This window comes from Fopius arisanus, unplaced genomic scaffold, assembly GCF_000806365.1.
Source record: "Fopius arisanus strain USDA-PBARC FA_bdor unplaced genomic scaffold, ASM80636v1 scaffold00070, whole genome shotgun sequence".
Taxonomy (NCBI): domain Eukaryota; kingdom Metazoa; phylum Arthropoda; class Insecta; order Hymenoptera; family Braconidae; genus Fopius; species Fopius arisanus.
This window is the reverse complement of record NW_011887809.1, coordinates 603832-625894: the sequence shown is the minus strand read 5'-3', so window position 1 is coordinate 625894 and position 22063 is coordinate 603832. Positions and strand designations below refer to the sequence as shown.

Genomic DNA, 22063 nt, shown 5'->3' with positions numbered 1-22063 from the left:
TTCCAAAAAATTTCCAAAACCGTTAATTTTAGTTTAAATTTATAAAACTCAAAACGTAAAATTTCCGAAAATTGAAGGCCATTGACCCCTCAAGTGAATCTTCCCGACATAAACCGAGTTGTCGAAACTTCAAAGTCCGGAAAGGGGATGGAAACCCCAGGACGCGTACCACACGCGAAATTTAGCGATAACTTTAGGAAAACAGTGGAAAACAACATTGTCACGGATATACGAAATCGTAGTTGCAACAAACAGAGTGATAGAGTGTTGGGATTGAGAGGGGAGGTGAAGGGTGGAATTGGTTTGTACGAAGAAGAGAAATGGGTGGTGAAAGGGCGTATTGGTACGGGAAAGGGTGGACGTTCGAACGGAATTGAAACATATCCGTACACCCTCCGATTTCGGCATTTCACATTGAAACACTATCGACATTTGAATTAATGAATCCGAAAGTTATTCCAACACTATCCCCGATCCATTAAAACCAACACCGATACTAATTGAATTTGTACTTTAGTCCTGAGTAAAGTGTCTCACCACTCGTTACTCCGCTTATTATACTATCTCGCGGAAATAAAAGGGGAACGCGAAATGAAATGAGTCGACGAGACGACTGGAGACGGAAGTAAATAATCCACGGGGTAAAAAGTTTATTAAATTACCTAGGTTGGAACAAAGGAGAGATACGAGGGGATGGAGGAGAGGGAGAAAAATAAATGTCGGTGTAAATCCACTGGCAACAAAGACGTAAACACGCCTCCTCTACTATCACGTTGAGGAAATACCGAATAACCTTAATCCGGTCAGTCACCGATCGGTACATTCATTTCACTGATAACACCGACGTTATTCCGTGTTTACTGTTATTTAATAATCAGCTGTCTTCTCGCCATCGGTCGACATATTTTCCACTTTTTAAAAATCAATTTGTTATTGGTTCATGCTATTTAATAATAAACATAAAATATCATATAAATATTGAAATTAAAACGGTGATTTTTTCATTTTTTATTAAATATTTCCGCCTCGTGTACTGTAGAAAAATAATGATAATAATTTTTTTGTTTTATTGAAAAAAAATTCTATGTCACTTTCCAATGAATTTTTGGTACAAAAAATACAAAAAATATTTGGATTACATTTTTTTTTTATCTGGTTTGTTCTGTGGGTGGGAAAGGGGAGGGAAGGGGAGGGATGGGGAGGGATGGGGTGGGATGGGGTGGGAAGGGGAGAGAAGGGGTGGGAAGGAGTGAGAAGGGGAGAGAAAGGGTAGGGGTGGAATAACTTTGACGAGTTTGTGCAACTCCAAAGTGTTATTCAAAATTGAACGTGTGACCGTATACGCGCGATTGTTGGCAGTCTGATGGACTCTGGGGAGTCGACGGTTATTATGGATATTACCCCGAGAGTATGTTTGTAATAAGTCAAGTTAAGTCGGATTATTCTCTCTCCCTTTTAATGTTTGTTTAACACCTATTTCCAGGGGTTTCAAGTAAATCGTCGAGATGAAATATTTATAATCGATCATTCTGCGTCGACGAAAAATTGTGAAGACTTTTCTAATCCTCAAATTTCCTCAAATCCTCCAAAATCCACACAATTATCAATTCACTAAAATTTCCTGGAATTTGATTTTAAAGAAATTCCAAAGATGAAAGGGAATAGAGAATTTTGTAGATTTTAGCAATAAAAAATCAATTTTTTTTGGAGAACGATTTTTTTGAAAGTTTGACGAACATTTTTGAAAATTTTTTACATTTTTTTAACCCGAGGGTATAATAACGCTCTCGTTAGAATTCTCTGGCCCCTCCGCCCCCAGTTTTCAACCCCCAAATTGCCAATTAGTCATCGATAATTGATTGCGTGAGGGATGCGAGAGAATCACCGAAAAATCTACCTCCAGAGAAACAAAAAGGCAACAGTCGATCGTGAAATGATTGACACATGTGCCATTAGATTGCCGATACATATCAGATCGATCTCTCGTTCTCTTCCCCCTCATCACTTTTATCCTCGACTTTTTACGCTCCCGATACACGCGCGATTCACCATTACGATGTTCATCCATTTTCCGAACTCTCGTCTCTTTATTTTCAAAAAATACAATTTGTTTTTTAATTCCAGACAGAAATCTGTCTAAGGGAATTGTTATTAACAATCATCAGTTAATATGGGAGTACCTGTAAAAAATGTATTGAATAAATAGAAATGTAATTTAAAAAATTCTTTCAATTTCCAACCAATGAAATAAATAATAATTAATAATAATAATTTGATAATTTATTAGAAACATTTTTATTAACCATTGTTGAATTAATGTAGGAATTATAATTATCGGATATTTACCGCGGTGTTGAAATTTCGAGAGTAATTACGCGGCAAATTTCTTGCGGTGAAGTAGATAATTCGGGCATTGGCCAGACGTACTTCGCAACGCAAAAATAATCGCATAAATGCGATATAAATTACACCTACACGAAGTATAACTTCACCCCTCACGATTATTATCCATTCTCTCGTGATGGCCAACTGAAAAAGGTCATAGCAGTGTAGGTGGATAACAGCCTACACCATAAGTGGAAAACCATAAAATCGACGAGACATAAATCCTTGAAATAAAATGGCAGAATTATGAGACAAGTTCCGCCAGTTGAATTGATTATATCCTCCATTCCTCTGACAATATTCCTTCCCCCATCTGATCATTGCTCTTGCCACCAAGGAATGAGCAGGCAGCAGAAAAACTGGAAGAGCAAAGAATTGTTGAATAATTATTACACTGAATTATCTTAATTATTCCATCAAATTGTCATGAGTGCGACGTGTGGAGATTTTTGACGCCTTCTAGACTCCGAAATCAATTCATATTTCAATTTCTTACTCCTCGTGAGATGAATTTAAAATTAATCATCTCGCTAATTAGAGTTCTCATCAGCTTCCAGACGTTAGAATCGATCGGGTAACATTTGTCTGAGAATCCAGAAAGACGAGACAATCTCTGATTGTTGAATTAATTATATTCCAGACACAATAGTACTTTCTCCACTTTATTATTACTCGTTCAATCGTGTGACGTGAACATGAAGAAAGATATAATCAGAGGTTATTCATCCCTTGGTGTCATTTCTGAGAGATCGGGAATACAATTACACCGTTAATTAAATTACCCCTCGGTAATTATTTCGGTCTTCTAGGCACCTGAGGGAATCAATGTTTAGTCAGACTATTTAAGGAATCCTCCACTCCACGAGAGATGAATTAAAAAATTAATTACCCAGGTGCGAGATTATTCCAATTATTTATAAAAATATTCTCGACCTTAGAATTATCATTATTATAAAAAATCGCAGAAATCTGAGACGAATTCCGGGAATTAAATTCATTTTACTCCATCCCTCATTATTCTTCTTATAAAAAAATTCCGGAGTTTCACCAAAAAAAAAAAACATCTAAAAAATCGACAATTGTTTAAATAAAAATCATCCCCCGACTACCCCAGACCCAACGTTTAGTCCGGCAATAAAAAAAAATCGGTGGATCCAAAGAGATGACTAAAAATAATTCTCAAAATCCCCTCCCCCCACCCACCCAAAAATTTTCCGATTCGCGTGTATAAAAATGGAGATGAGAATCGGTGCGTGTTAATCGATAAGAATAAAATCGGTTAAACCGGGTAAAAATTCCTGGAGTTAAATTGATTAAACCCTCAACCCCCAGGTAGTATCATGTCTTCCACTCCATTATTGTCCATGTCATGGTGAAATAAAAAAGATCCAATAGACCCCCGTCATGCGCACCCGGTGACGAAAGAGGCATCACCGTCGGCGTGGGGTTGACGAGGGGGAGTGGGTGTGCAAAAATAAAGCGACTAGAGGGAAAACCGAGGGTCAAACATGGCCCTCGGTCTCTGGGAATAATATCGTTGGACGCGTGCGCGGGTGTTCCTTCCGACAACGATCAGCTGGAGGTAGTGTGTCGACGTCGAGGAAGTGTACAAGAGCCAGTGGCGCCGCGCAAACCGTCGGCACCATTTCTTTATTTACTCTATTTTTTGTTCTGTTTTCTTTTTAACAAAAACACTGTGGCAACGCACACGGGAGTGTACCAGTGGTACTCGTTAGCGTTGAGTTTGAATAATAGAAGAAACATCTGAGAGAAAGGTAAGAGATTGAGGTGGCCGAGGGGGTGGGTGCCGAAAGGGGATTGAAAGTGAAGAGAGACAGAGAGTTAAAAGAGTGAGATCGTATGCGTGGTTTCTGGTACGATGAGACGACGAGGGACAAGGAAGCAGTCTCGTCGTATCGTTAAAACGTCTTGTCCGTCGGCGTCATCGATGCACGAGGACGAGACCGAGGAAGCGGTCCCGGTGAACAGTCAACTCAATAATTTACAAGGGAAAAATATTTCGAGGTATTGTTTACTCGAGGCCACTGGGCTCACGATGAGGGTGTGAGCGAGAGAGATAAATACAGGAAGAAAGAGAAACCGATAGAGACATATTGCCAAAGCCCATGTACGCAATCGCGGGATTTGCCCCACGTGAAATAATGGCATCTCATGGTTACGCCTTGATTTCACTCTTTTTCATTGGGGCTGTGGGTCTCTCTGTTGATGGGCGCAGTTATGGTACACGGAGATCCACTGGGGATGGGGTTGCTGGTGCTTCAGCAGTCAATGAATTGCCCATGCATGGACCCAGTGCTGATAATCAGGGATTGCCTAATAATCTGGGGGAGGCTTATCCAGGAAAAAATTTTGGCCCCATGGGGCCTGTTGACAGGACATTTCCTGGGCCCGAATCCAGAAATCTTGCCAATGGTGGGCCTCAGGTTGTCGGTACTGTCACCACAACTGTCAAAACACCCAGGCAGTATGAGGTCTTCAAGGTTGAATTCTCAAGAGTTGAAACACCATTCGTCATTGGCATCTGGATTTTCTTCGCTAGTTTGGCTAAGATTGGTGAGTGCTTGATGGAGTTATTACTGTGGTTAACGGTTCTTGAGGAGATGCCACTTGAATGGGTTAGATTGTGATGGTTATTGAAGACGATCTGTGGCTGTTATGGAACGATTGATGGCTTGAGCATTGGACACGAGCCTGGGGGTGGCGGGTTAAGGGGTTGATTTAAGGAGGGATTTCAAGAATACGAGGGAATTGGCTGATCACCAGCAACGGCTATTCATGATCGTTTTATGGATGCGTTTTAGGTCTTCAATCATTCAATTTCTGACGTTTCTCTACTTTAGAGGAATTCCCAGAAAAAAGAAATTTTAAGGAGCTGCAGATCAATTTTCACATGACGGGAATCATGTGGATTCTTGAATATTCTTACTTCTCCTAAATTTAAAATGAACGGATTTTTCATTAGGATAACAATTTTTCGTAGAGTAAATTACACTCTGATTTTATATTGGAGAAATTAGATTAATTGGGAATAAAAATATTCTCTTGATTATAAATGAGTTGAATTCACGAGTTGTGAGGAGTTACGGGCTAATTTCCTCCTCAGGTTTCCACATGGCACCAAGATTGAGCAAAATATTTCCCGAGTCATGCCTTCTGATTGTCGTTGGTGTTGTCATTGGTGTACTACTGTTCCAAGCGAGTGAAGTGCACGTGTCACCATTAACACCAGACACATTCTTCCTCTACATGCTTCCACCTATAATTCTCGATGCCGGATACTTCATGCCAAATCGATTATTCTTCGATCATCTGGGTACTATCCTGCTATTTGCTGTCCTTGGAACAATATTCAATACATTATCCATTGGTAAGTTCACCTTCACCGAGATCTTCAAATCATAATAAGTCGCAGTTTCCCCCGGTGCATGTTTCTAAAATTAATATTAACGCGTGTTACTACGAAAATATTGGACACTATCTCGAAAATGGAGTCTCTCGATCCAAAAATAAACTCCACGAGAGGATGGGAGAGTGAAGAGGATTTCTGTTTTGGATCCGACGTGAAAATTTAAAAACTTCATTCGACACGGAAAAACAACCGGAATATGCACTGTTTGTCTTTTTTTTTTATTTCACTCTGCATTTTTTTTATTTTTTCAAAAGCCCTTTTTTTTCAATGGACAAGATTACTGGATTTGTACACGGTTGACCGATATTTCACGTGTGATGCTCGTAAAATTCAATTTCAATGTTTTTGTTAGCGTTCACAGAACCAATTCGATTTAACGCCGTTTTATTTATTTTTATCCTTATTTTTTTTTACAGGGGAAATTGGGTTTTGGTCATTCCTCCCTTATTTATTGAATATTTATACAAATATGTCGTGATGAAATTCAATTTTTACATTTCCTTATATTTGAATTTTTAAGTGGAGTTTAATTTATTTATCGAATTTTATGGTGGGAGAAAATTTGGATTTGGAGGATGGATTATCAAGCGGATTACGAAATTTTAGTCTGATATACCCGATAATTATTTTGAGTCCAATTAAATTTTCACTGAACTCCCGAATTTCACTGTTGGAGAAAATTGGAAGTTCATCGACTAGTTCCATTTCAATTTTCCGAAGGCTGATATTGAATTCGATTCGGGGAGCTGAAACTCATGGAAATTTGAGTTACAGGTGGGATGCAAGTGAATCCAAATAGTTTTCAGTATAAACGAGATGAAAATTTCACTTTGAATTTCAACTCGCATTACGAAATTCGAATTAACTAAAAATTCGATAATATATCAAAAATCTCTGCTTTCCCTGATTTTCCCAGAGCAATTAAATCATCTCGGGATTATAAATTTTCAAACGAAATTCGAGGTGATAATAATAAAATTCAATTAAACCCCCCCGACCCCCGAATCATCGAGTGAAATCTCTGAAAATCTAGTGATCGAAAAATGAAATATTCCGTCGCTTATCCGATCAAATATTTTCAGACTTAAATTCGAATTTCCTGAAATATCAATCGTAATGCCTTCCAATAATCAATTACCTGAATTTCAATCATCCTCAACTAAACTCCCGAAAATCCGAGAAATTCATGACTTCCAAATGAAATAATAATCGGTTTTCACACCGAACTCTCGAGAAGTGATAAAAATGCCTTATAACCCTCCAAAAATAGGGTATTCCCCGGTGAAAATATTAGTAATTATCCCCAAGTGTAATGCCAATGGACATGTAAAATGATTTGCAATGCAGGTGCATCCCTCTGGCTCCTGGGACAAAGTGGACTATTCGGATGTGATACCCCACTGCTGGCGATGTTTCTATTTTCCGCCCTGATAAGCGCAGTGGATCCAGTAGCGGTTCTAGCCGTCTTCGAGGAGATTCATGTCAATGAAATTCTGTACATTGTTGTGTTTGGCGAGAGTCTACTTAATGATGCCGTCACTGTCGTGAGTATGCGGAAATGGGCGTTATTGGTGGTTCAAACCTGACTATTGAGTCTTGTGAATTGTCAGAGGAGAGTTAGTGCACAAAGGAGGCATCCTTGGGCTTTGGGGATGATTATCGTGGCCCAATTCACCATTCTCTTGGGGATTATTCCTCATCTGGGTACGAATATTCTGATGGGTTAAATTTTACTGATGCATTTCAGGTGTTGTATCACATGTTCGAGACGTACAATGCCATGGAGGCATCCAGCATCACGTACGTCGAAATACTATCGGGATTTGCCTCATTTATCGTTGTTGCTATTGGGGGAACTGTTATTGGAGTTATATGGGGATTCGCTACTGGTTTTGTCACGAGGTTCACTCATCAAGTTCGCGTTATTGAACCCATTTTCATATTTGTTATGGCTTATCTCGCGTATCTTAATGCTGAGATATTTCACATGTCTGGAATATTGGCGTGAGTATTATTCATAGTTGTGTCGTTAACTATTCGTCATCGTTTAATGGTATTCCGTCGTCTTAACGTCGAGGGGAACATGAAAAATTATACATTGAATAAAAATTACTCTTCTCCGCTAAATTTACTGGCTCCAGCAAAATTCAATGTTTTTTAATGCTAATATTTATATACATTTACTCTGCGGTGAGCAAATTTACATGATAGAAGTATTTTTTTTTCTCCGAGCTGAAACCTCAAGTGATGGGGAAAAATTAATTAAGTAAATGGGTCATACGGTGAATGCTTCTCTAAAGATTTTTCGAAATTGAATTTATTTGATAAGAGTTGTCATTTTATATGAATAATTTTCTCTGGCATATCAATTTTTTGATATTAAAAATTGTCAAAATATTTTTCAAAATATTCGTCAGCCTCGGAGGAGAAAATCCTCCAGTTTACGATGGGATGAACAGATCATGGAAAAATTGAAGTCATTTTTTTTTCGGTTTACTATTTTCACAGATTCATGAATTTTGAATAAAAAATTTTTCACGACCCGTTCGATGGATCGTAAAACGGACGCACACCTTTATTGCCCGAAAGTCTAACGAAAATATTGTCAAAATAAAAATGTCGATCGGATACAAATCGGGTCACTCAAGAATTTAGGAGGTGAAAATGAAAATAATTTCGACGATTCTGATTTCCCCACATCTACAATTTATCACTCACCCTAATTCAATTCAATTATTCCTGATAAATCCCCTCTCGATTTTAATACGACGAAGACACATGATCCATCCCTCAATAAATCCCAAATAAATCTTCTTCCAGCATAACATTCTGCGGTATAACAATGAAAAATTACGTAGAAGCCAATATATCCCACAAATCGCACACAACCGTCAAGTATACGATGAAAATGTTATCAAGCAGTTCTGAAACAATAATCTTCATGTTCCTGGGAGTTGCGACGGTTAATAACCGACACGTCTGGAATACGTGGTTCGTCTTCATGACGATATTTTTTTGCTCAGTTTATCGAATACTCGGTAAGAATTTTCGTCTCCTGCCTCCCCAACTGAAATTTTACCTCACCCACATGAATAATCCAGCATGATCTATATTGATTACATATTTTATCCCATTATTGGGGTATGATGTAGGTGTACTTCTCCTCACAGCAGTGGCAAATCGATTTCGCCTGCACAAACTCGACAAGGTGGAAAAGTTTGTGATGTCGTATGGTGGGTTGAGAGGTGCTGTGGCATTTGCCTTGGTACTCCTAATCGATCCCAACCACGTGCAACTCCAACCAATGTTCGTTACCACCACAATTGCTGTTATATATTTCACTGTTTTCATTCAGGTGAGTTCAGTATTCGATTCTCCAATCTATTACTTATCGTCTTCACCATATCTCAACTGGCAATTTACAAACTGAGATAATGATATTTCACCTGAGGTCAGTTATCACTGGGTCACATTATTTCTCTCCGTCTCCCCGACATCGACTTTATATTTAATATTTTAAGAATACTATTTCTGGAATTTGTGATATTTAAAAAAATATATGAAGAGAAAAAAATGTGAAAAAAAATCGTAAATTAATGGAAATCCCAAAATTTTGGGTTTAAAAAAAATTATAAATTGGTAATTAATAATGAATAATTAAAATTTATAAATTAATATATGTAATTAGAGATGATTGAGAGTGAGAGGATCCCAGATTACTCATGCACAAAAAAGAATTATTCAAGTCTTTGGAGCTGTAATTTTCATTTCAATATTTCTCCCACGAAATTTAATTGCTAATTGTTTCGAAGGGATGGCTCCAAAAATATGGGATTTGTGTGATATTATCTGAAAGTTATCTCTAAACTTTTCCCAACGTAATTGTGTGGAATGAAAGAATAATGAAGGAATAATGAAGGAATAATGAAGGAATAATGAAAGAATTTCCCTGCCCTCATTAGTGTCAATCGCCGAGGCAACGTAGAATTAAGACAAATCAAAAGAAATGATTGTTTGAAAGAGGGTGGGACTTACCCTGGGGCTTGATTTTCAGGGTATAACGATCAAGCCACTGGTGAGAATACTTAATGTCAAACGAGCAGAGAGAAAGAAGCCAACCATGAACGAGAGGATACACGAGAGGGTTGGTTCAATCAATGTTTTCATTTCCTTGCAATTCCACTCAATCGGCTCTTATTTTCTAGATCATGGATCACATAATGGCGGGTGTCGAGGATATCCTGGGGAAGCATGGAAATTATCACGTGAGGGACAAGTGAGTTCTGCAATAAGAGCGAGAAAATAAAAATAACACTAGAATTTTTTTAAATCGCCAGTATAAAAATGAAGTATTTCCTCGTATATCTCGGAATCTGGAGGAGATGGAAAATTTTTCTCAGGACCTTTCTTCCAGCTCTCATTTCCCTCCACAAAAAAGGTTCTTAAAAAAATTTCGGTTTCTCCTTTATTTCCCGAGATATTCCACGAAAACTCGACTCAAGCGCAAGTCAAACAATTTTTTTTTCTTGTATCATATTGCACTGACGTTCTTATCAAGAGGATTAAAGAGTTTACGTGACTTAAGAACTTTGCATTGGACTTTAATTAAAAAGCACATTGAAAATTCGTCAGGAAAATGATCTTAATGGTTCCGTGAATAAGTACCAACGGATAAAGAGAATATCTTTATTAATGAATGAAAAAGGGGAAAGAAACTTAAATTAGTTCTCGAGTCACTAAATTATCGAATACAATTTGTATTTTATTTTCTGTACGAGGCGAAGAGAAAGTTCTACCTTTCCCAAAAGTTTCCCGAATTATAGATTTTTCGACTATGAAAAAAATACCTGAAGCTTGAATTTTGCTCGGGCACTCCTGAAAAGAAGAAAAAACCTCCAACGAATCGTTTTAAATAAATAATTTGGTGTCCAGATTCAAGCGATTCGACACAAAATTCATCAGGCCCTACCTAGTCCGTGATCATTGTGGTGCAGAGCCAAAGATACTGGAAACCTATTCGAAACTAGCCATGAAAGATGCCATGGATTACATTCGTCGTAATGCCTCAACAATAGGAAATATAAGTGGTACAGAGAGTATGTCCGCAATATTCCGGAACTACAGCAATACCGGCCACTTCAACTCCAGGTAAAAACCCCCCAAAACCCCCCGAGCACGAATAATCACCCAACAATGATTAATTTACCAATAAACAAAAAGCCCCAGCTGCAGTCAACTCGAGAGTGGTTGGAACATCGATCTCCAGGAGCTCGAGTACTACCCCTCAAAGAAAGACCTGACCGACGCTAAAATCCACCATCTCCTAGCAGAGGAGCTCTGCAAACCGTACAAAAGGGTAAAAGTCAGTCGAATCCTCATGCACTAATGACCCATCTAAATTCACCTGATTAACAAATTTTCATTAAAACCGTTGTATTTATCTTTTCCCAATGGCTAACAAATACGAAAAAAAAAAAAATTGAATCCATCAGCATCGGAGACTCAGCTACAGTCGTCATGCTGTCAATGACCGGGACTTGTCTACCCAGGTTAATTACAAAATGCACATGAACATTCGTCGGATGATGGGTGAGCACAAACACCGGCACAAACGGAGCAAAAAGTTGATCAAGGTAAGCCTCACCAGCAATATCCCTCACTGTGACACAAAGGGGATGGCTTGTACAGTCATGTAATCCAGTTAAATTGGATTTGCCAGCCCTCTCTAAGTCGCTTGAACACACTCAATTTACCTAATAATCGTTTATTCTCATTCATAAAGGATGGGGCAAAGCAGAATCACGTGAGTTTCCCCGAGTTGCAGCAGCAGAATGGCTCCACCAAATTATTCTCCCAAGGTCAGTGGTTAATTGAGTGTTGGGGGGATGATTTTGGATGGAATAATAATGCGTACTTGTCATGTTGGTCCTCATAAACCCGTTGTGCGAAACCGCAGGGCTACAATATTGTCCCCATAAAAACCAACATTTCCTTCCAAAGGTTTCCCAGGGTTGAGCATGATTGCAGAAGATATTCAAGTACCTTCCGACATTTTCCGGTCTTTCTGCACCTTGAAATATTCATATATACACGGATCCTTCAAGTTCTTCAAATGCAATTCAACAGACAAATTGGATAATGATAAATTTCTAGGTCGACAGCATTATAATATAAAAATTCAATTATCCATCTTGTGATTCCTCGATACCTCGAGCCTTCAACCTGACATTTGACAATTGTTGTTTTATAAGTACTATTTGATGATTGAAGCTGAAATTTAATTGGCTTGATTGACATTTCGAAATCTGTAGAGGTTTAACAAAATTTATCAATTGATCCGAAGGATTATAATCGAATGATCATTTATTGGTGCTTGGGATATGCCTGGCAGATTACATCAATGGGATTTTGTACGAAACGGAGGACGGCGAGGAGGTAAAGCCCTCCGACAATCCTGATTGGGACTCAGCCATTACCTTCACAGCACGTAGCACAGGTAGGAAGCCAATTCTCTGCTAAATAATTCAAAAAATCAATAATCCGGTTATTGGATAAAATCACCCCGATGGTATCGTGAATTGTAGATTCAAATCCACATGGCGAGAGTTCTCATCATGATAATGGTAATGACGATGATACTGATGTGGATGAGGACACTGAGATGGGGATGATGAGGAGGCAGAGGGGTGAATCTGAGGGTGAACCTTTCAGGGTAACAACACCCACTGCCATTGAAACAATGTTACCGTGGAAACGTGAGGATGATTACGACACTGGAAGGCCAGTTAAACAGAATGAATTTCCACCCTGGTGCTCCAACAAAGAGTACATCGCTTACAGTTCACCTTCAGCGACGTTTTTAGGTGAGTTGATTTCATAAAGGCAGCGTTCCAGTGGGTGGAGGCTCTCAGTTACTCGGTGAAACTGCGATAATTGTTATAAGTCGATTTACGCGTTTTTCATTGAATTATCTCGGCGACTCGAATTCAAATCACCGCAGCAACCCGACCATTTCGATTGGGTTTGAATATTTAAATTATCCATTAATAGGTTGCGATCTATAATTGCGGGGATGGAAAGTCCTTAATTGATTTTAAATTTGGGGAATATTTTATTGTCGCTAATTCGTCGTCTGGAAACTTCAGTTATGCTCTTGAAATTAATAATAAATCGGAGAGATCTGGGGAAATTTATCAGTGGATTAGAAATTTTTCGGATTTTCATGGATGTATTATGAATGATCTAAAAATCATTCAGGCGAATTAAATCGTTAACGATTTAATTCGCCTGAAGTTTCCATTGAAATTTAATTGAAAATTTAATTGAATCCGCATATAATCGAAACTTGAGATACCTCGGCAATGAAAATATCAGGAAAAAAAAAAGAATATTTGAAAGAGTGCAGGGTAGATTTATTTTAGCTGCTCAAACAGAGGGTAAAAGGTCTTTTGGTTGTTCCCTGAATTTCCCAGGTGGTATCGAGCAGCCTAAAAGTCAATCGGTAATCGGATATTTCCGAAAGGACAGTGTTGTCTCTCCGGACATATCAGGCTACCCAGATCCCGACGAGAGCGACGAGATCGAGGCAATGGACTCGAAGCATTGCGAGCTGTCACCGAGTCTCGGTAATTATCATCGGTAATTCATAATGCTCTCAGTGAGTTGGTCAACGCAATGACCTCATTAATACTCCAGATAATGCAAGGAGTGTTAAGAGACGTGGCTCAATGATGGAGCTCAGTTCAGCCGAGTCAATAAACAAAGAGAAACTCAACAATGGCTCCCACTCATTACCTGAATACTGGAATACCCAGAGATTGCGTTTACAAACTACATTTCCTTGTTCAACGACAAAAGCACCTAGTCTATCGACAGCACTGATATCATCGTCAACAGAATCATCGGATGATTATGAGGAGGAATGACCGTGGATAGAGACGTCTTCCATTGAGGGGCGTCCACGTCGAGGAAGTGACCTTCGCTCGGTTCTGTCGGGCCTGTTCCGTCGACCGAGTGCTCCTGTATGATTTTTTTTCAAACCCCGATTAACGCTCATATGAAAAAATTCTATTGCGATTGAAATTTATGATATTCCATCGGTTTTTACTGCTTTGTCCTGAAAACTCAATCGCTTTTATACGGATTTTTCCATGAAAAAAAATCGAATCAATGGATCAGGGCGTTTCGATTTTTTAGGGCATTTGGGCGCAATGAGTTTTGGGGAGTAATCGAAATGTAAATTTTTTTTTCTCGTTGTTTTAGTGAAAAATTGCGGAAATTGGGGGATTTTTTTTTTCATGAGAGTTTCGGTGAATTTTTTCATACGTGACGTCATTTTATTTTTTCACTAACTTTTTAATGAGGTGTTGTGATGTGGATTGGGTAGCGATATCTGAATTGATAGTCGGAATCCTTATTACCTTATCTCGAGTCTTTTATCGTAGAATTTTTTTATTTGTCGATATTTGAAGTTGAAAATAATATAGGGTACAGTATTATTTATTCTGCAGTCGAGATTTTGTTTTTTGAGATGGAAAATATCATGCGAGGTCATTGTGGTTTTATTCTCGTTCTGTTACAGAATTGTCAAAATTCAAAATTTAATTATAATTAGATTAATTAATTCCAAGTCTGCGGGCACCGTGAGCCACAATGAGACGGGTGCCTTCAACTGAAACCTGACGAGTGTTTTGGTTGCACATGAGTTCCCTAAAATCAGTCACTACTTTCCTATTTTTACGGCGTTTATTATTAAATCACATGTACGAAAAAATTATATTGGAGTGTCATCTAATTTTGACATTCTGATTCTTATTTTCTGGTGAAACGAGAAAAATAACAGAAAATAGAACTTGCAGAATCCATGAATTATTATCATATTAAAATACCAGCGAAAAAGCACCTGAACTTTTTGATAAATTTTTTCCATAAAATGACTTCGCACATGCAATGAGACGAGTTGAAATTGAGTCACTGATTTGGGCGAAGTGCCATATCGTACTGCTATCGTAAAAAAAAAAAATTCAAAATCAATGATCGCCGCGCGACACTCGATTTTTCTAATACTCTAACCAATGTAATCGATCGACACCAAGTTCCACTGGTTATCGATTTTATTTTCAGCACCCTCTAGAAAGTTTAAATAAATGATCGAAATTAGTAGCCACCAAGTGGTTGCTCTATCAAAAAGAATTTTAAATTGTGAATTTTGAGCTTGAGGTAATAGTTGAAAATATTTTTTTTTATTTAGTTAATATCGATTTGCTTGACCAGGAGTTAATGGGAGTACAAAGCAGCCAGAGTGGCACAATGTGAATACGAATTGGGGCAATCATCTGTGGGATAAACGCGCCATTGTAGATAATATAAATAATTCCGGAAATAAAAGAAAAAAGAAAAAAGAAAAAAGAAATTAGACGACGACCAGAGTAGCTAATTACGCTCGATTAGTCTTTACGCTGTTGATTTGTTAAATAAATGTTTATTTCGTAATTGTGAGTTTTTGATAATTACCTTATTGACATTTGAACAATCATGGACCATTAGTATGTACCCCCGATTAAGCCACAAAACACATTAATTATTAATTGAGCGATGGTTGGAATTGAATGAGGATAACGAGGGATGTTGTCATATTGCCAATCATCTAGTGAACAAGTGACAATCAGTGATTAATATTTATCCTAATTAAATCATTTGTATGGATATACCGTTTGCAAGAGGGATGAGTTGATGGGAAAGAGACCAGCACCAGAGAATTCCACCTTCTGGTGATGGAGTTGAAGTGACAGCGAACGAATCTAGAATGAATAAAAAAAAAACCCCCTCAAAATTTATAAACAAATTCACCATTTATTGATGCAATAAAAATCAAATACGTTACAATCTGGTATAACTTTGACTCAGTGCTCTCAATGTGAATTTCATGAATCAATTTTCCCGTGTGTTCAGCCTGAAATATTAAACAAATTATACCAATAATTATTATTTCAAACGAATGAATTGACATTGAATCACCTGATTGGAGGTCCAATTGCAGATTACTACTGTTGCTATCATGGGAGCAGCTGTGGTAATTTGCCAGGATATATAAGAACCTATTGAGAGGTAATTGGTCTCCTCGGGTTTAACTACCTCGTAGAAGATGAAGTACAGGGACGAGCTCAGGATGATGAAAGCCGTTGCTACGATCACCACGAAAAATCCGTTGAACATCCAATTTAAAAATTTACCTATTTTGCAGAGATTGTAATGGATTTTGGCGATTAGACGAACACCTTCGGCGCAATCGTTCGAGAGTTCTATGACCTTAAATCAATATTTCATTATTATTCTGGCGTCTGTGGTTTTATCGCATTACCTTCGGTGGTGACGAATTCGCTCTGTCTCTAATTGCCATCAGCTTGGTATTCACCTCCCGGAAGTGAACACCGAGGATTATGACGAGGGATCCAAATATCGTGGGTGTTATTACTTGGATGACTGATGGAATTGTGAAAAATATCCATTGGCAAACCATCAGCGGAGATTCACTAGAGAATCATCCATGGAGCATGATTTTCTCATTAATTTATTATTAATAATAATATAACAGTAAATTTCGGTCACAGTCGGACGTTTAAATATTTTCCATGTGATTTTTTCTATATAAGTAAATTTTATACAGTTCTATTTTTGAATTTGAAAACATCGGATTGACAATTGAAAAAAAAATTGACTGCGCTGGTTGAACAATAGAACTGCGCAATGCGGTAATCATTGAAAAATTATTGTAATCTAGAGGACAAGTATTGAAGGGGCCACGCCCGAGGTAATTATAACTGGCAACTGTAACTGGCGATTGTAAGAATTAAAAAACCACTTTATTGCATCCTGTGGGGGAATTTTCGAATTACTCACGCTCGGCTCCGGTTAGTTTCGGTGTCTTATAATAAAATATTGTGACGCATAAATAAAGTTACCGCACGCTCTTGAAACTATGATATTTCATGAGTCATGAAATAATGATAAAATGCAAATGCGGTATATATTTCATTGAGTCAATCCGATTCACGATTTATGAAATAATTTAAAAAAACCGGTAATTTTGGATAAAAAGAGTTATTATGAAGGATTTCTAATTTTTTAATAGTTATTAACAAAATTCTGAGCCACGAATAAAATTGATAAAATTGACGTGAGAAAATATTTCGTTTTCAAGTTTTATTATTATTCAATGTCTGATAAAATTTTGATCACTACAGAATTTTTTTACGTTCTCAGTAAAATTTTCAAAAATACCCAAAATTTTACCGGAAATTGATAAAAATATTTTTACAATTTGATCCCATAATTCTCATAATTAAATTCCGGAAGACATGAAAAATGTGAAGATATCGGCAATAACTCGTTGAAAAAAGGAAAATGAGAACTGTTGGTACAGCACTGATGGGTGCGGGGGGCCCAGAGAAAAGAGCACCTGCAGGTGGAGGGGACTCATACGCTGGAGACGACGCCAAGCCCAAACCCCAATGAATGACGTCAGGTGATTCATGGCATGCAGGACATAGTGTTGTGTATTTATCGTTCTGTTTAAATATCCCAGTGATTATTTATTCAAAATACCCTAAAAATGGCAGCATACAACCTGATCATCCTCTCGGTACTGATTTTCTGCTCTATAACAGGTAGGATACTCTCAAATTATGAAGTCATCGACCCGCCCAGTTTTAAATTCCATATCATTTTTAGTAATACTCGAATTACTGTTCCCTGTTTGTGCAATAATCAAATTTTACTCGTCACTCTTCATGCAAGTGATATTCGCGCAATTGCTGTTTAATTGAGTGCATTATCGATTTGAGATCATCATTATTGATGCAGAAACCTTTCGATTAACCTAAAATTTTGAGTACTCGTGTTTGTTTTTACAATTATTTTATGGGAGGTTTACATTCAGATTTTAAAAAACAGAGAGACTCGAATAAATGTTTTTTAAATGTGATTATTGTCAAGAGTTAAAAGCATCTTGAGGTGAATTTTTGTGTTATGAATTCGCAGGGTTTTATAATTAGATATCATCGATTTTTTATTTTTGTGAGAACCGGAGGAAATTAATGGGAGAAAATTCAGGGGAATGATTTCATGAATTCTTTAGATAATTAGGTGATGACAATGTTCCTCGCCATCTTTTTTAAATGTGACAACGCCCTCAATTCGAATTGAAAGTGAATGGAACATGAAAAAACATCGAACTTCAAATTGAGAAATTCTATTTAAAGTGGAGAATAAAGTGAAAAAATTCGTGGAAAATCAAGTGCTTCTACAATTCACCTTTTTGCGCAAATGTTGCAACACAATTAAATGCCAATGCAATTATTATTTAATTGATGATTGATTCAGGTACAAAGGCAGTGCGTTGCTATCAGTGCAGCAGTGACACCGACACAGACGGTGAAGATCTCTGTGGTGCATACCACAAATTCGACAAGACCAAAAACATAGCAATTGATTGTAATGACGAGGATTCCCACATGCCCGGTACATTCTGCGTGAAGGAAGTCCGACAAAGTCCTCGTGGGTTCGTCTGTAAGTATATTCCATCCAAAATGTTCATCCAAAAATATTCCCGTGCAATTTCAAATCCATTACAATTCGATGTTCTTCCTCAAGTTTTCTAATAACCAATTTGTTGAATTTTTCGGAAAGCGATTGAGGAATACACCGACAATTTAAAAATTTTTGAGATATTATAAAGATTCTTCTTCTCCAGGGGATGGCCGCTGGCGTCAGGTAATACGAAGATGTGCATCAGTAGCCAGCACTGGAGTAACTGGTGTATGTAATTGGGGGGTTTACGAAAATGGCGTATATTGGGAGGAATGCTACTGCTCCGATGATTCCTGCAATGGTGCAACAACCATTTCATCAAATCTGGTTCTGCCAGCTCTATTATTCGTTTTAACGTCACTATTTCTCGGCACGTATGGATTCAAATGAGAGGAGATTAAACTGGTGAAATATCTGAAGTGTTGTGCAGTACAAAGAGATTAAGGGCTTCGACGGATAAATACATGGATGTAAAGCTTTTAGACTGCAATGAACCTCTTACCAACTGGTACTACATCGTGAATACTTCAAATTCTTCCACTCCAGTGTTCATTTATAATTGATAGAGTATTCTGTCGTTTTATGATCAAATGTGAATAATTGTATGACACTTTATCCGTCCAAATTCTAGATGTAAATAGTACGTTAAATTAAACATTCCCTCGGCGAAGCCGACCATCGATTTTTATAAGATTTATAGTAACGAAAAATTTTTGTAATAACACAATATATTGTTGTTGTTTTTTTATAATGAATTTTTTTATCATATGGCATGCAGTAAAGCGAGATGACTCGGAACCGTCCATTAATTTTAGTTAAAATATATATTTATGTTCTGGTTATTATTTTAAAAAATTGAGTTCAAATTGAATTCAAAAAATAAAAATTGAATTGAATCATTTGACGTTACGTGAGTCAACAGGCATTTTTTAAATGTTTTTTTTTAATTCCGCGGAATCTCTTCATCTCAAAGATGACTTGTTTCACTGCTCCATTCCCGGAGAGATTCATAAACTCTCCGGAGATAATTTGTTGTAAAGTTTAAGTGCTGAAAAATGACATGAATCTCCATCAGCTTCCGGAGAATCTCCTTTCCAAGCCATTAAACATCAAATGTTAAGCACGTAAGTTAGTGCAAACGCAGTGAATGTTTATGATAATTGTAAAATAAAATGAAATAAAATTAGAAATACAGGTGTTAATGAATTAAAAATTATTTAGATGATGAGAGCACGTCGAAAAAATTCCTATTTTCTATTTGATCTGTAGCTGGTGAGCACTCGTGACTGCATCTATAACTTATTTCATGTAGAATAATAAATCCACGAAGGTGATTTCCCCCACTCATTTTTCATGACGTGCATTTTTTTGCAATTACTATAACCACACGCACGTTTTTTTAATCACCTACTTCAACCCCGCGATCTTATGGTTAATTATAGAATTATATAATTAATCAATTATATAATATCACCCTTATATTTTCCATGTCTCTGTCAATGAAAGGTCGATAGTAACACGATCGTTTTCTCCGCTCTAAAAATTGTTTCATAAAATAATTGATCATTACCTGGCCCACGTGCTCATGGATGTGTAGCAATCGTAAATGAGCAGAACAGCGACTGTCGTTAACGTCCCATAGACATACGTTCTGACCATTTTGAAACAGAGTGAATAATCCATTCGACAGCCCAATTGCTGGAGAATTAAATTTTGAGAGGCCAGGAACTCCATAGCATCTATAAACTGAGGAATTAACAATTCGAATTTCATAATGACAGTTAAATAAAAATAGAATACACTAAAAAAATCCCACCATGACCAACCAAATCTCAAATTAAAATAAACCCGCACCATTGAGAACTAAAATTATTAAAAATTGTAATAATATCTAAAAAAAATTCTCACATCTTTATGGTAGAAGATCCAAATGGAGGAATTCAAAAAATAACACACAAGTGCCGACAAACTCCGAATAATCATTGTAATAGTCATCACAATATAATCCATCCTATTGCAATAAATGAATAATGAACTACAATCATGAGTAAATTCCCCTGCATACGAAAAATCGAATAGAAATAAATAAATCGATGCAGTTGTTGCGCCACAAATTATCCCCTTTTTTCTATTAGATTTTTTGCTGTATGATTTACTCATGGATTATCGCGCACCTCGAGAGAAATTCCACCTCCAAAATAGCCGAAATGAAGATTCCCGCCGAGATAATAAAGAGAACAATGTGATATCCCATAATGGATTTACTGAATCGGCATTTTTTCAAATTATCAGGACCACCAAAGCATATGGGAAAATTTCCAATAGTCTGCCAAATACCCTCGACTCTCGCCAGTGCTGTAAAAAAATTCATTCTCCTCTGGAGTTTCCGTTTGTCTGCAAAAATTCCGAATATTTTTGTGTAATCCAACGAATCACGGAATTATATCTTCACATTACCTGTCATCCACGTATTCTCCATCGTCCTCATAGAATTTCTCTCCAAACGCATGGCTTCGACTGTATTCCAAATGAAACAGCGAGACACGTCCTTATCACAATGGATTATCCGATGGACATTAGCGAATTGTCGGTAGCAAATATTTCTTTGATAAAAAAAAAATAATGAAATGGGTGCATTACTGTAATAGCCCCGGAGGTGAAACACTTTGTGGCACAGAATTCGTTTAATCATCTTGAGAGATATAATTCTTAGTCGTCCCCCTCGAACAGGTCAGGCTGTCCATCAAGTTGCATCATTATTATGACGTATGTTGTTATGACTCCACTCATCTAATTAAATATCAGATTACCTCATTAGTGTGGACAGCGAAATTTTACTCAAGGGATTACAACTCATGCCGAAAACAAAAAAAATTCCTATTTTGTTAGTCTATTGTTCGAGGCTCATTGTGATCTGAGATAATAATATCATAATTTAAAATATTTCTCTCATCATTGACTTTCAGGGAATAATTACCGAAATATTACATACACTCTTTATTCTTAAACTTCAAGAATAACTCCGGAATAATCAATTGTCGATATCCGAATTTCAGTGCTCAATTAAAAATAAAAATATAATAAACTTAAAATAAGCTCCCTTAATATTTAACTAATCCTGTGTTATAAAAAAAATAAAAGGAAACGTTTAAATAACTCAATTATTCAACGGATGGAGATAGTGTAAAGTTTTTATAATTTAATCTCGATTGATCAGTCTCAATTTTTCAGTGGAATATCGAATATTAATTCGATTTCTATCGCTCTTGCCTCGAAAAAACTTAAAATGATTCGATTTTTTAACGAATCATTTCTTACCTTGTAAAATACAGAATCGTTCAATTCAATTAAACCATACAATTTAATTTTAACACTCTGCTGAAGACACTCGAGGGAGAGTATTTTAACAAGATCGCTGGAACATTTCAGTCTGCGCATCACCAGCATCGTGTGAAGATAATTGCCAATTCGATTGGCCTGGACAGAAATAAATAAAAAAAAAATGTGTAACTCTATCTGGATGTACCTAGACCAGGAATACCGTTTGACTGATGGTTTCGCAAACGTCGATAATGCACAGCATTTGAATGAAGCGTAGGATCAACCAGCCGAGAACAATTGACATGGAAGAATTTGTATTCCACTGCCGATAATTACCAT

At 37.1% G+C, this 22063-nt stretch overlaps 3 protein-coding genes across 7 annotated transcripts; 2 read left to right on the top strand and 1 right to left on the bottom strand.

The window, feature by feature from the left end:
* Nucleotides 1–3956: 3956 nt before the first annotated feature.
* Nucleotides 3957–15307, top strand: Nhe2 (Na[+]/H[+] hydrogen exchanger 2). Of its 2 annotated transcripts, none has more exons than XM_011309845.1 (16): nt 3957–4959; nt 5510–5773; nt 7163–7359; nt 7563–7819; nt 8636–8853; nt 8968–9170; nt 9870–9959; nt 10021–10091; nt 10748–10963; nt 11036–11171; nt 11308–11448; nt 11598–11673; nt 12207–12311; nt 12400–12678; nt 13288–13440; nt 13511–15307. In XM_011309845.1, the coding sequence occupies exons 1-16, from the start codon at nt 4512–4514 to the stop codon at nt 13738–13740; spliced, it is 3084 nt and encodes a 1027-aa protein (XP_011308147.1). In that variant the 5' UTR covers nt 3957–4511; the 3' UTR covers nt 13741–15307. The 2 variants fall into 2 exon arrangements, with proteins under 2 accessions (XP_011308147.1, XP_011308146.1); XM_011309844.1 differs by having other exon boundaries at nt 11036–11177.
* On the bottom strand, nt 13872–22008 carry LOC105269525 (putative gustatory receptor 28b). Of its 4 annotated transcripts, none has more exons than XM_011309849.1 (11): nt 21945–22008; nt 21722–21880; nt 20861–21193; nt 20578–20797; nt 20312–20414; nt 19974–20149; nt 16176–16347; nt 15833–16123; nt 15699–15767; nt 15526–15615; nt 13872–15461 (listed from the first exon to the last, which is right to left on the bottom strand). In XM_011309849.1, the coding sequence occupies exons 3-11, from the start codon at nt 21093–21095 to the stop codon at nt 15399–15401; spliced, it is 1419 nt and encodes a 472-aa protein (XP_011308151.1). In that variant the 5' UTR covers nt 21096–21193; nt 21722–21880; nt 21945–22008; the 3' UTR covers nt 13872–15398. The 4 variants fall into 4 exon arrangements, with proteins under 4 accessions (XP_011308151.1, XP_011308153.1, XP_011308150.1 ...); XM_011309851.1 differs by having other exon boundaries at nt 20861–20951; nt 21044–21193; nt 21722–21998; XM_011309848.1 differs by having other exon boundaries at nt 21722–21998.
* Nucleotides 17261–19605, top strand: LOC105269524 (uncharacterized). Its single transcript, XM_011309847.1, has 3 exons — nt 17261–17481; nt 18197–18382; nt 18567–19605. The coding sequence occupies exons 1-3, from the start codon at nt 17427–17429 to the stop codon at nt 18791–18793; spliced, it is 468 nt and encodes a 155-aa protein (XP_011308149.1). The 5' UTR covers nt 17261–17426; the 3' UTR covers nt 18794–19605.
* Nucleotides 22009–22063: the final 55 nt, after the last annotated feature.

Coding starts and splice junctions, on each gene's coding strand:
- Nhe2 (XM_011309844.1), top strand. CDS start 4,512: ATGTACGCAATCGCGGGATTTGCCCCACGTGAAATAATGGCATCTCAT. Junction 4,960..5,509: donor CGCTAGTTTGGCTAAGATTG/GTGAGTGCTTGA, acceptor TTTCCTCCTCAG/GTTTCCACATGGCACCAAGA. Junction 11,674..12,206: donor CACCAAATTATTCTCCCAAG/GTCAGTGGTTAA, acceptor TATGCCTGGCAG/ATTACATCAATGGGATTTTG.
- LOC105269524 (XM_011309847.1), top strand. CDS start 17,427: ATGGCAGCATACAACCTGATCATCCTCTCGGTACTGATTTTCTGCTCT. Junction 17,482..18,196: donor GATTTTCTGCTCTATAACAG/GTAGGATACTCT, acceptor TGATTGATTCAG/GTACAAAGGCAGTGCGTTGC. Junction 18,383..18,566: donor AAGTCCTCGTGGGTTCGTCT/GTAAGTATATTC, acceptor CTTCTTCTCCAG/GGGATGGCCGCTGGCGTCAG.
- LOC105269525 (XM_011309849.1), bottom strand. CDS start 21,095: ATGATTAAACGAATTCTGTGCCACAAAGTGTTTCACCTCCGGGGCTAT. Junction 16,124..16,175: donor CGAATTCGTCACCACCGAAG/GTAATGCGATAA, acceptor TATTGATTTAAG/GTCATAGAACTCTCGAACGA. Junction 15,768..15,832: donor GCAATTGGACCTCCAATCAG/GTGATTCAATGT, acceptor TTAATATTTCAG/GCTGAACACACGGGAAAATT.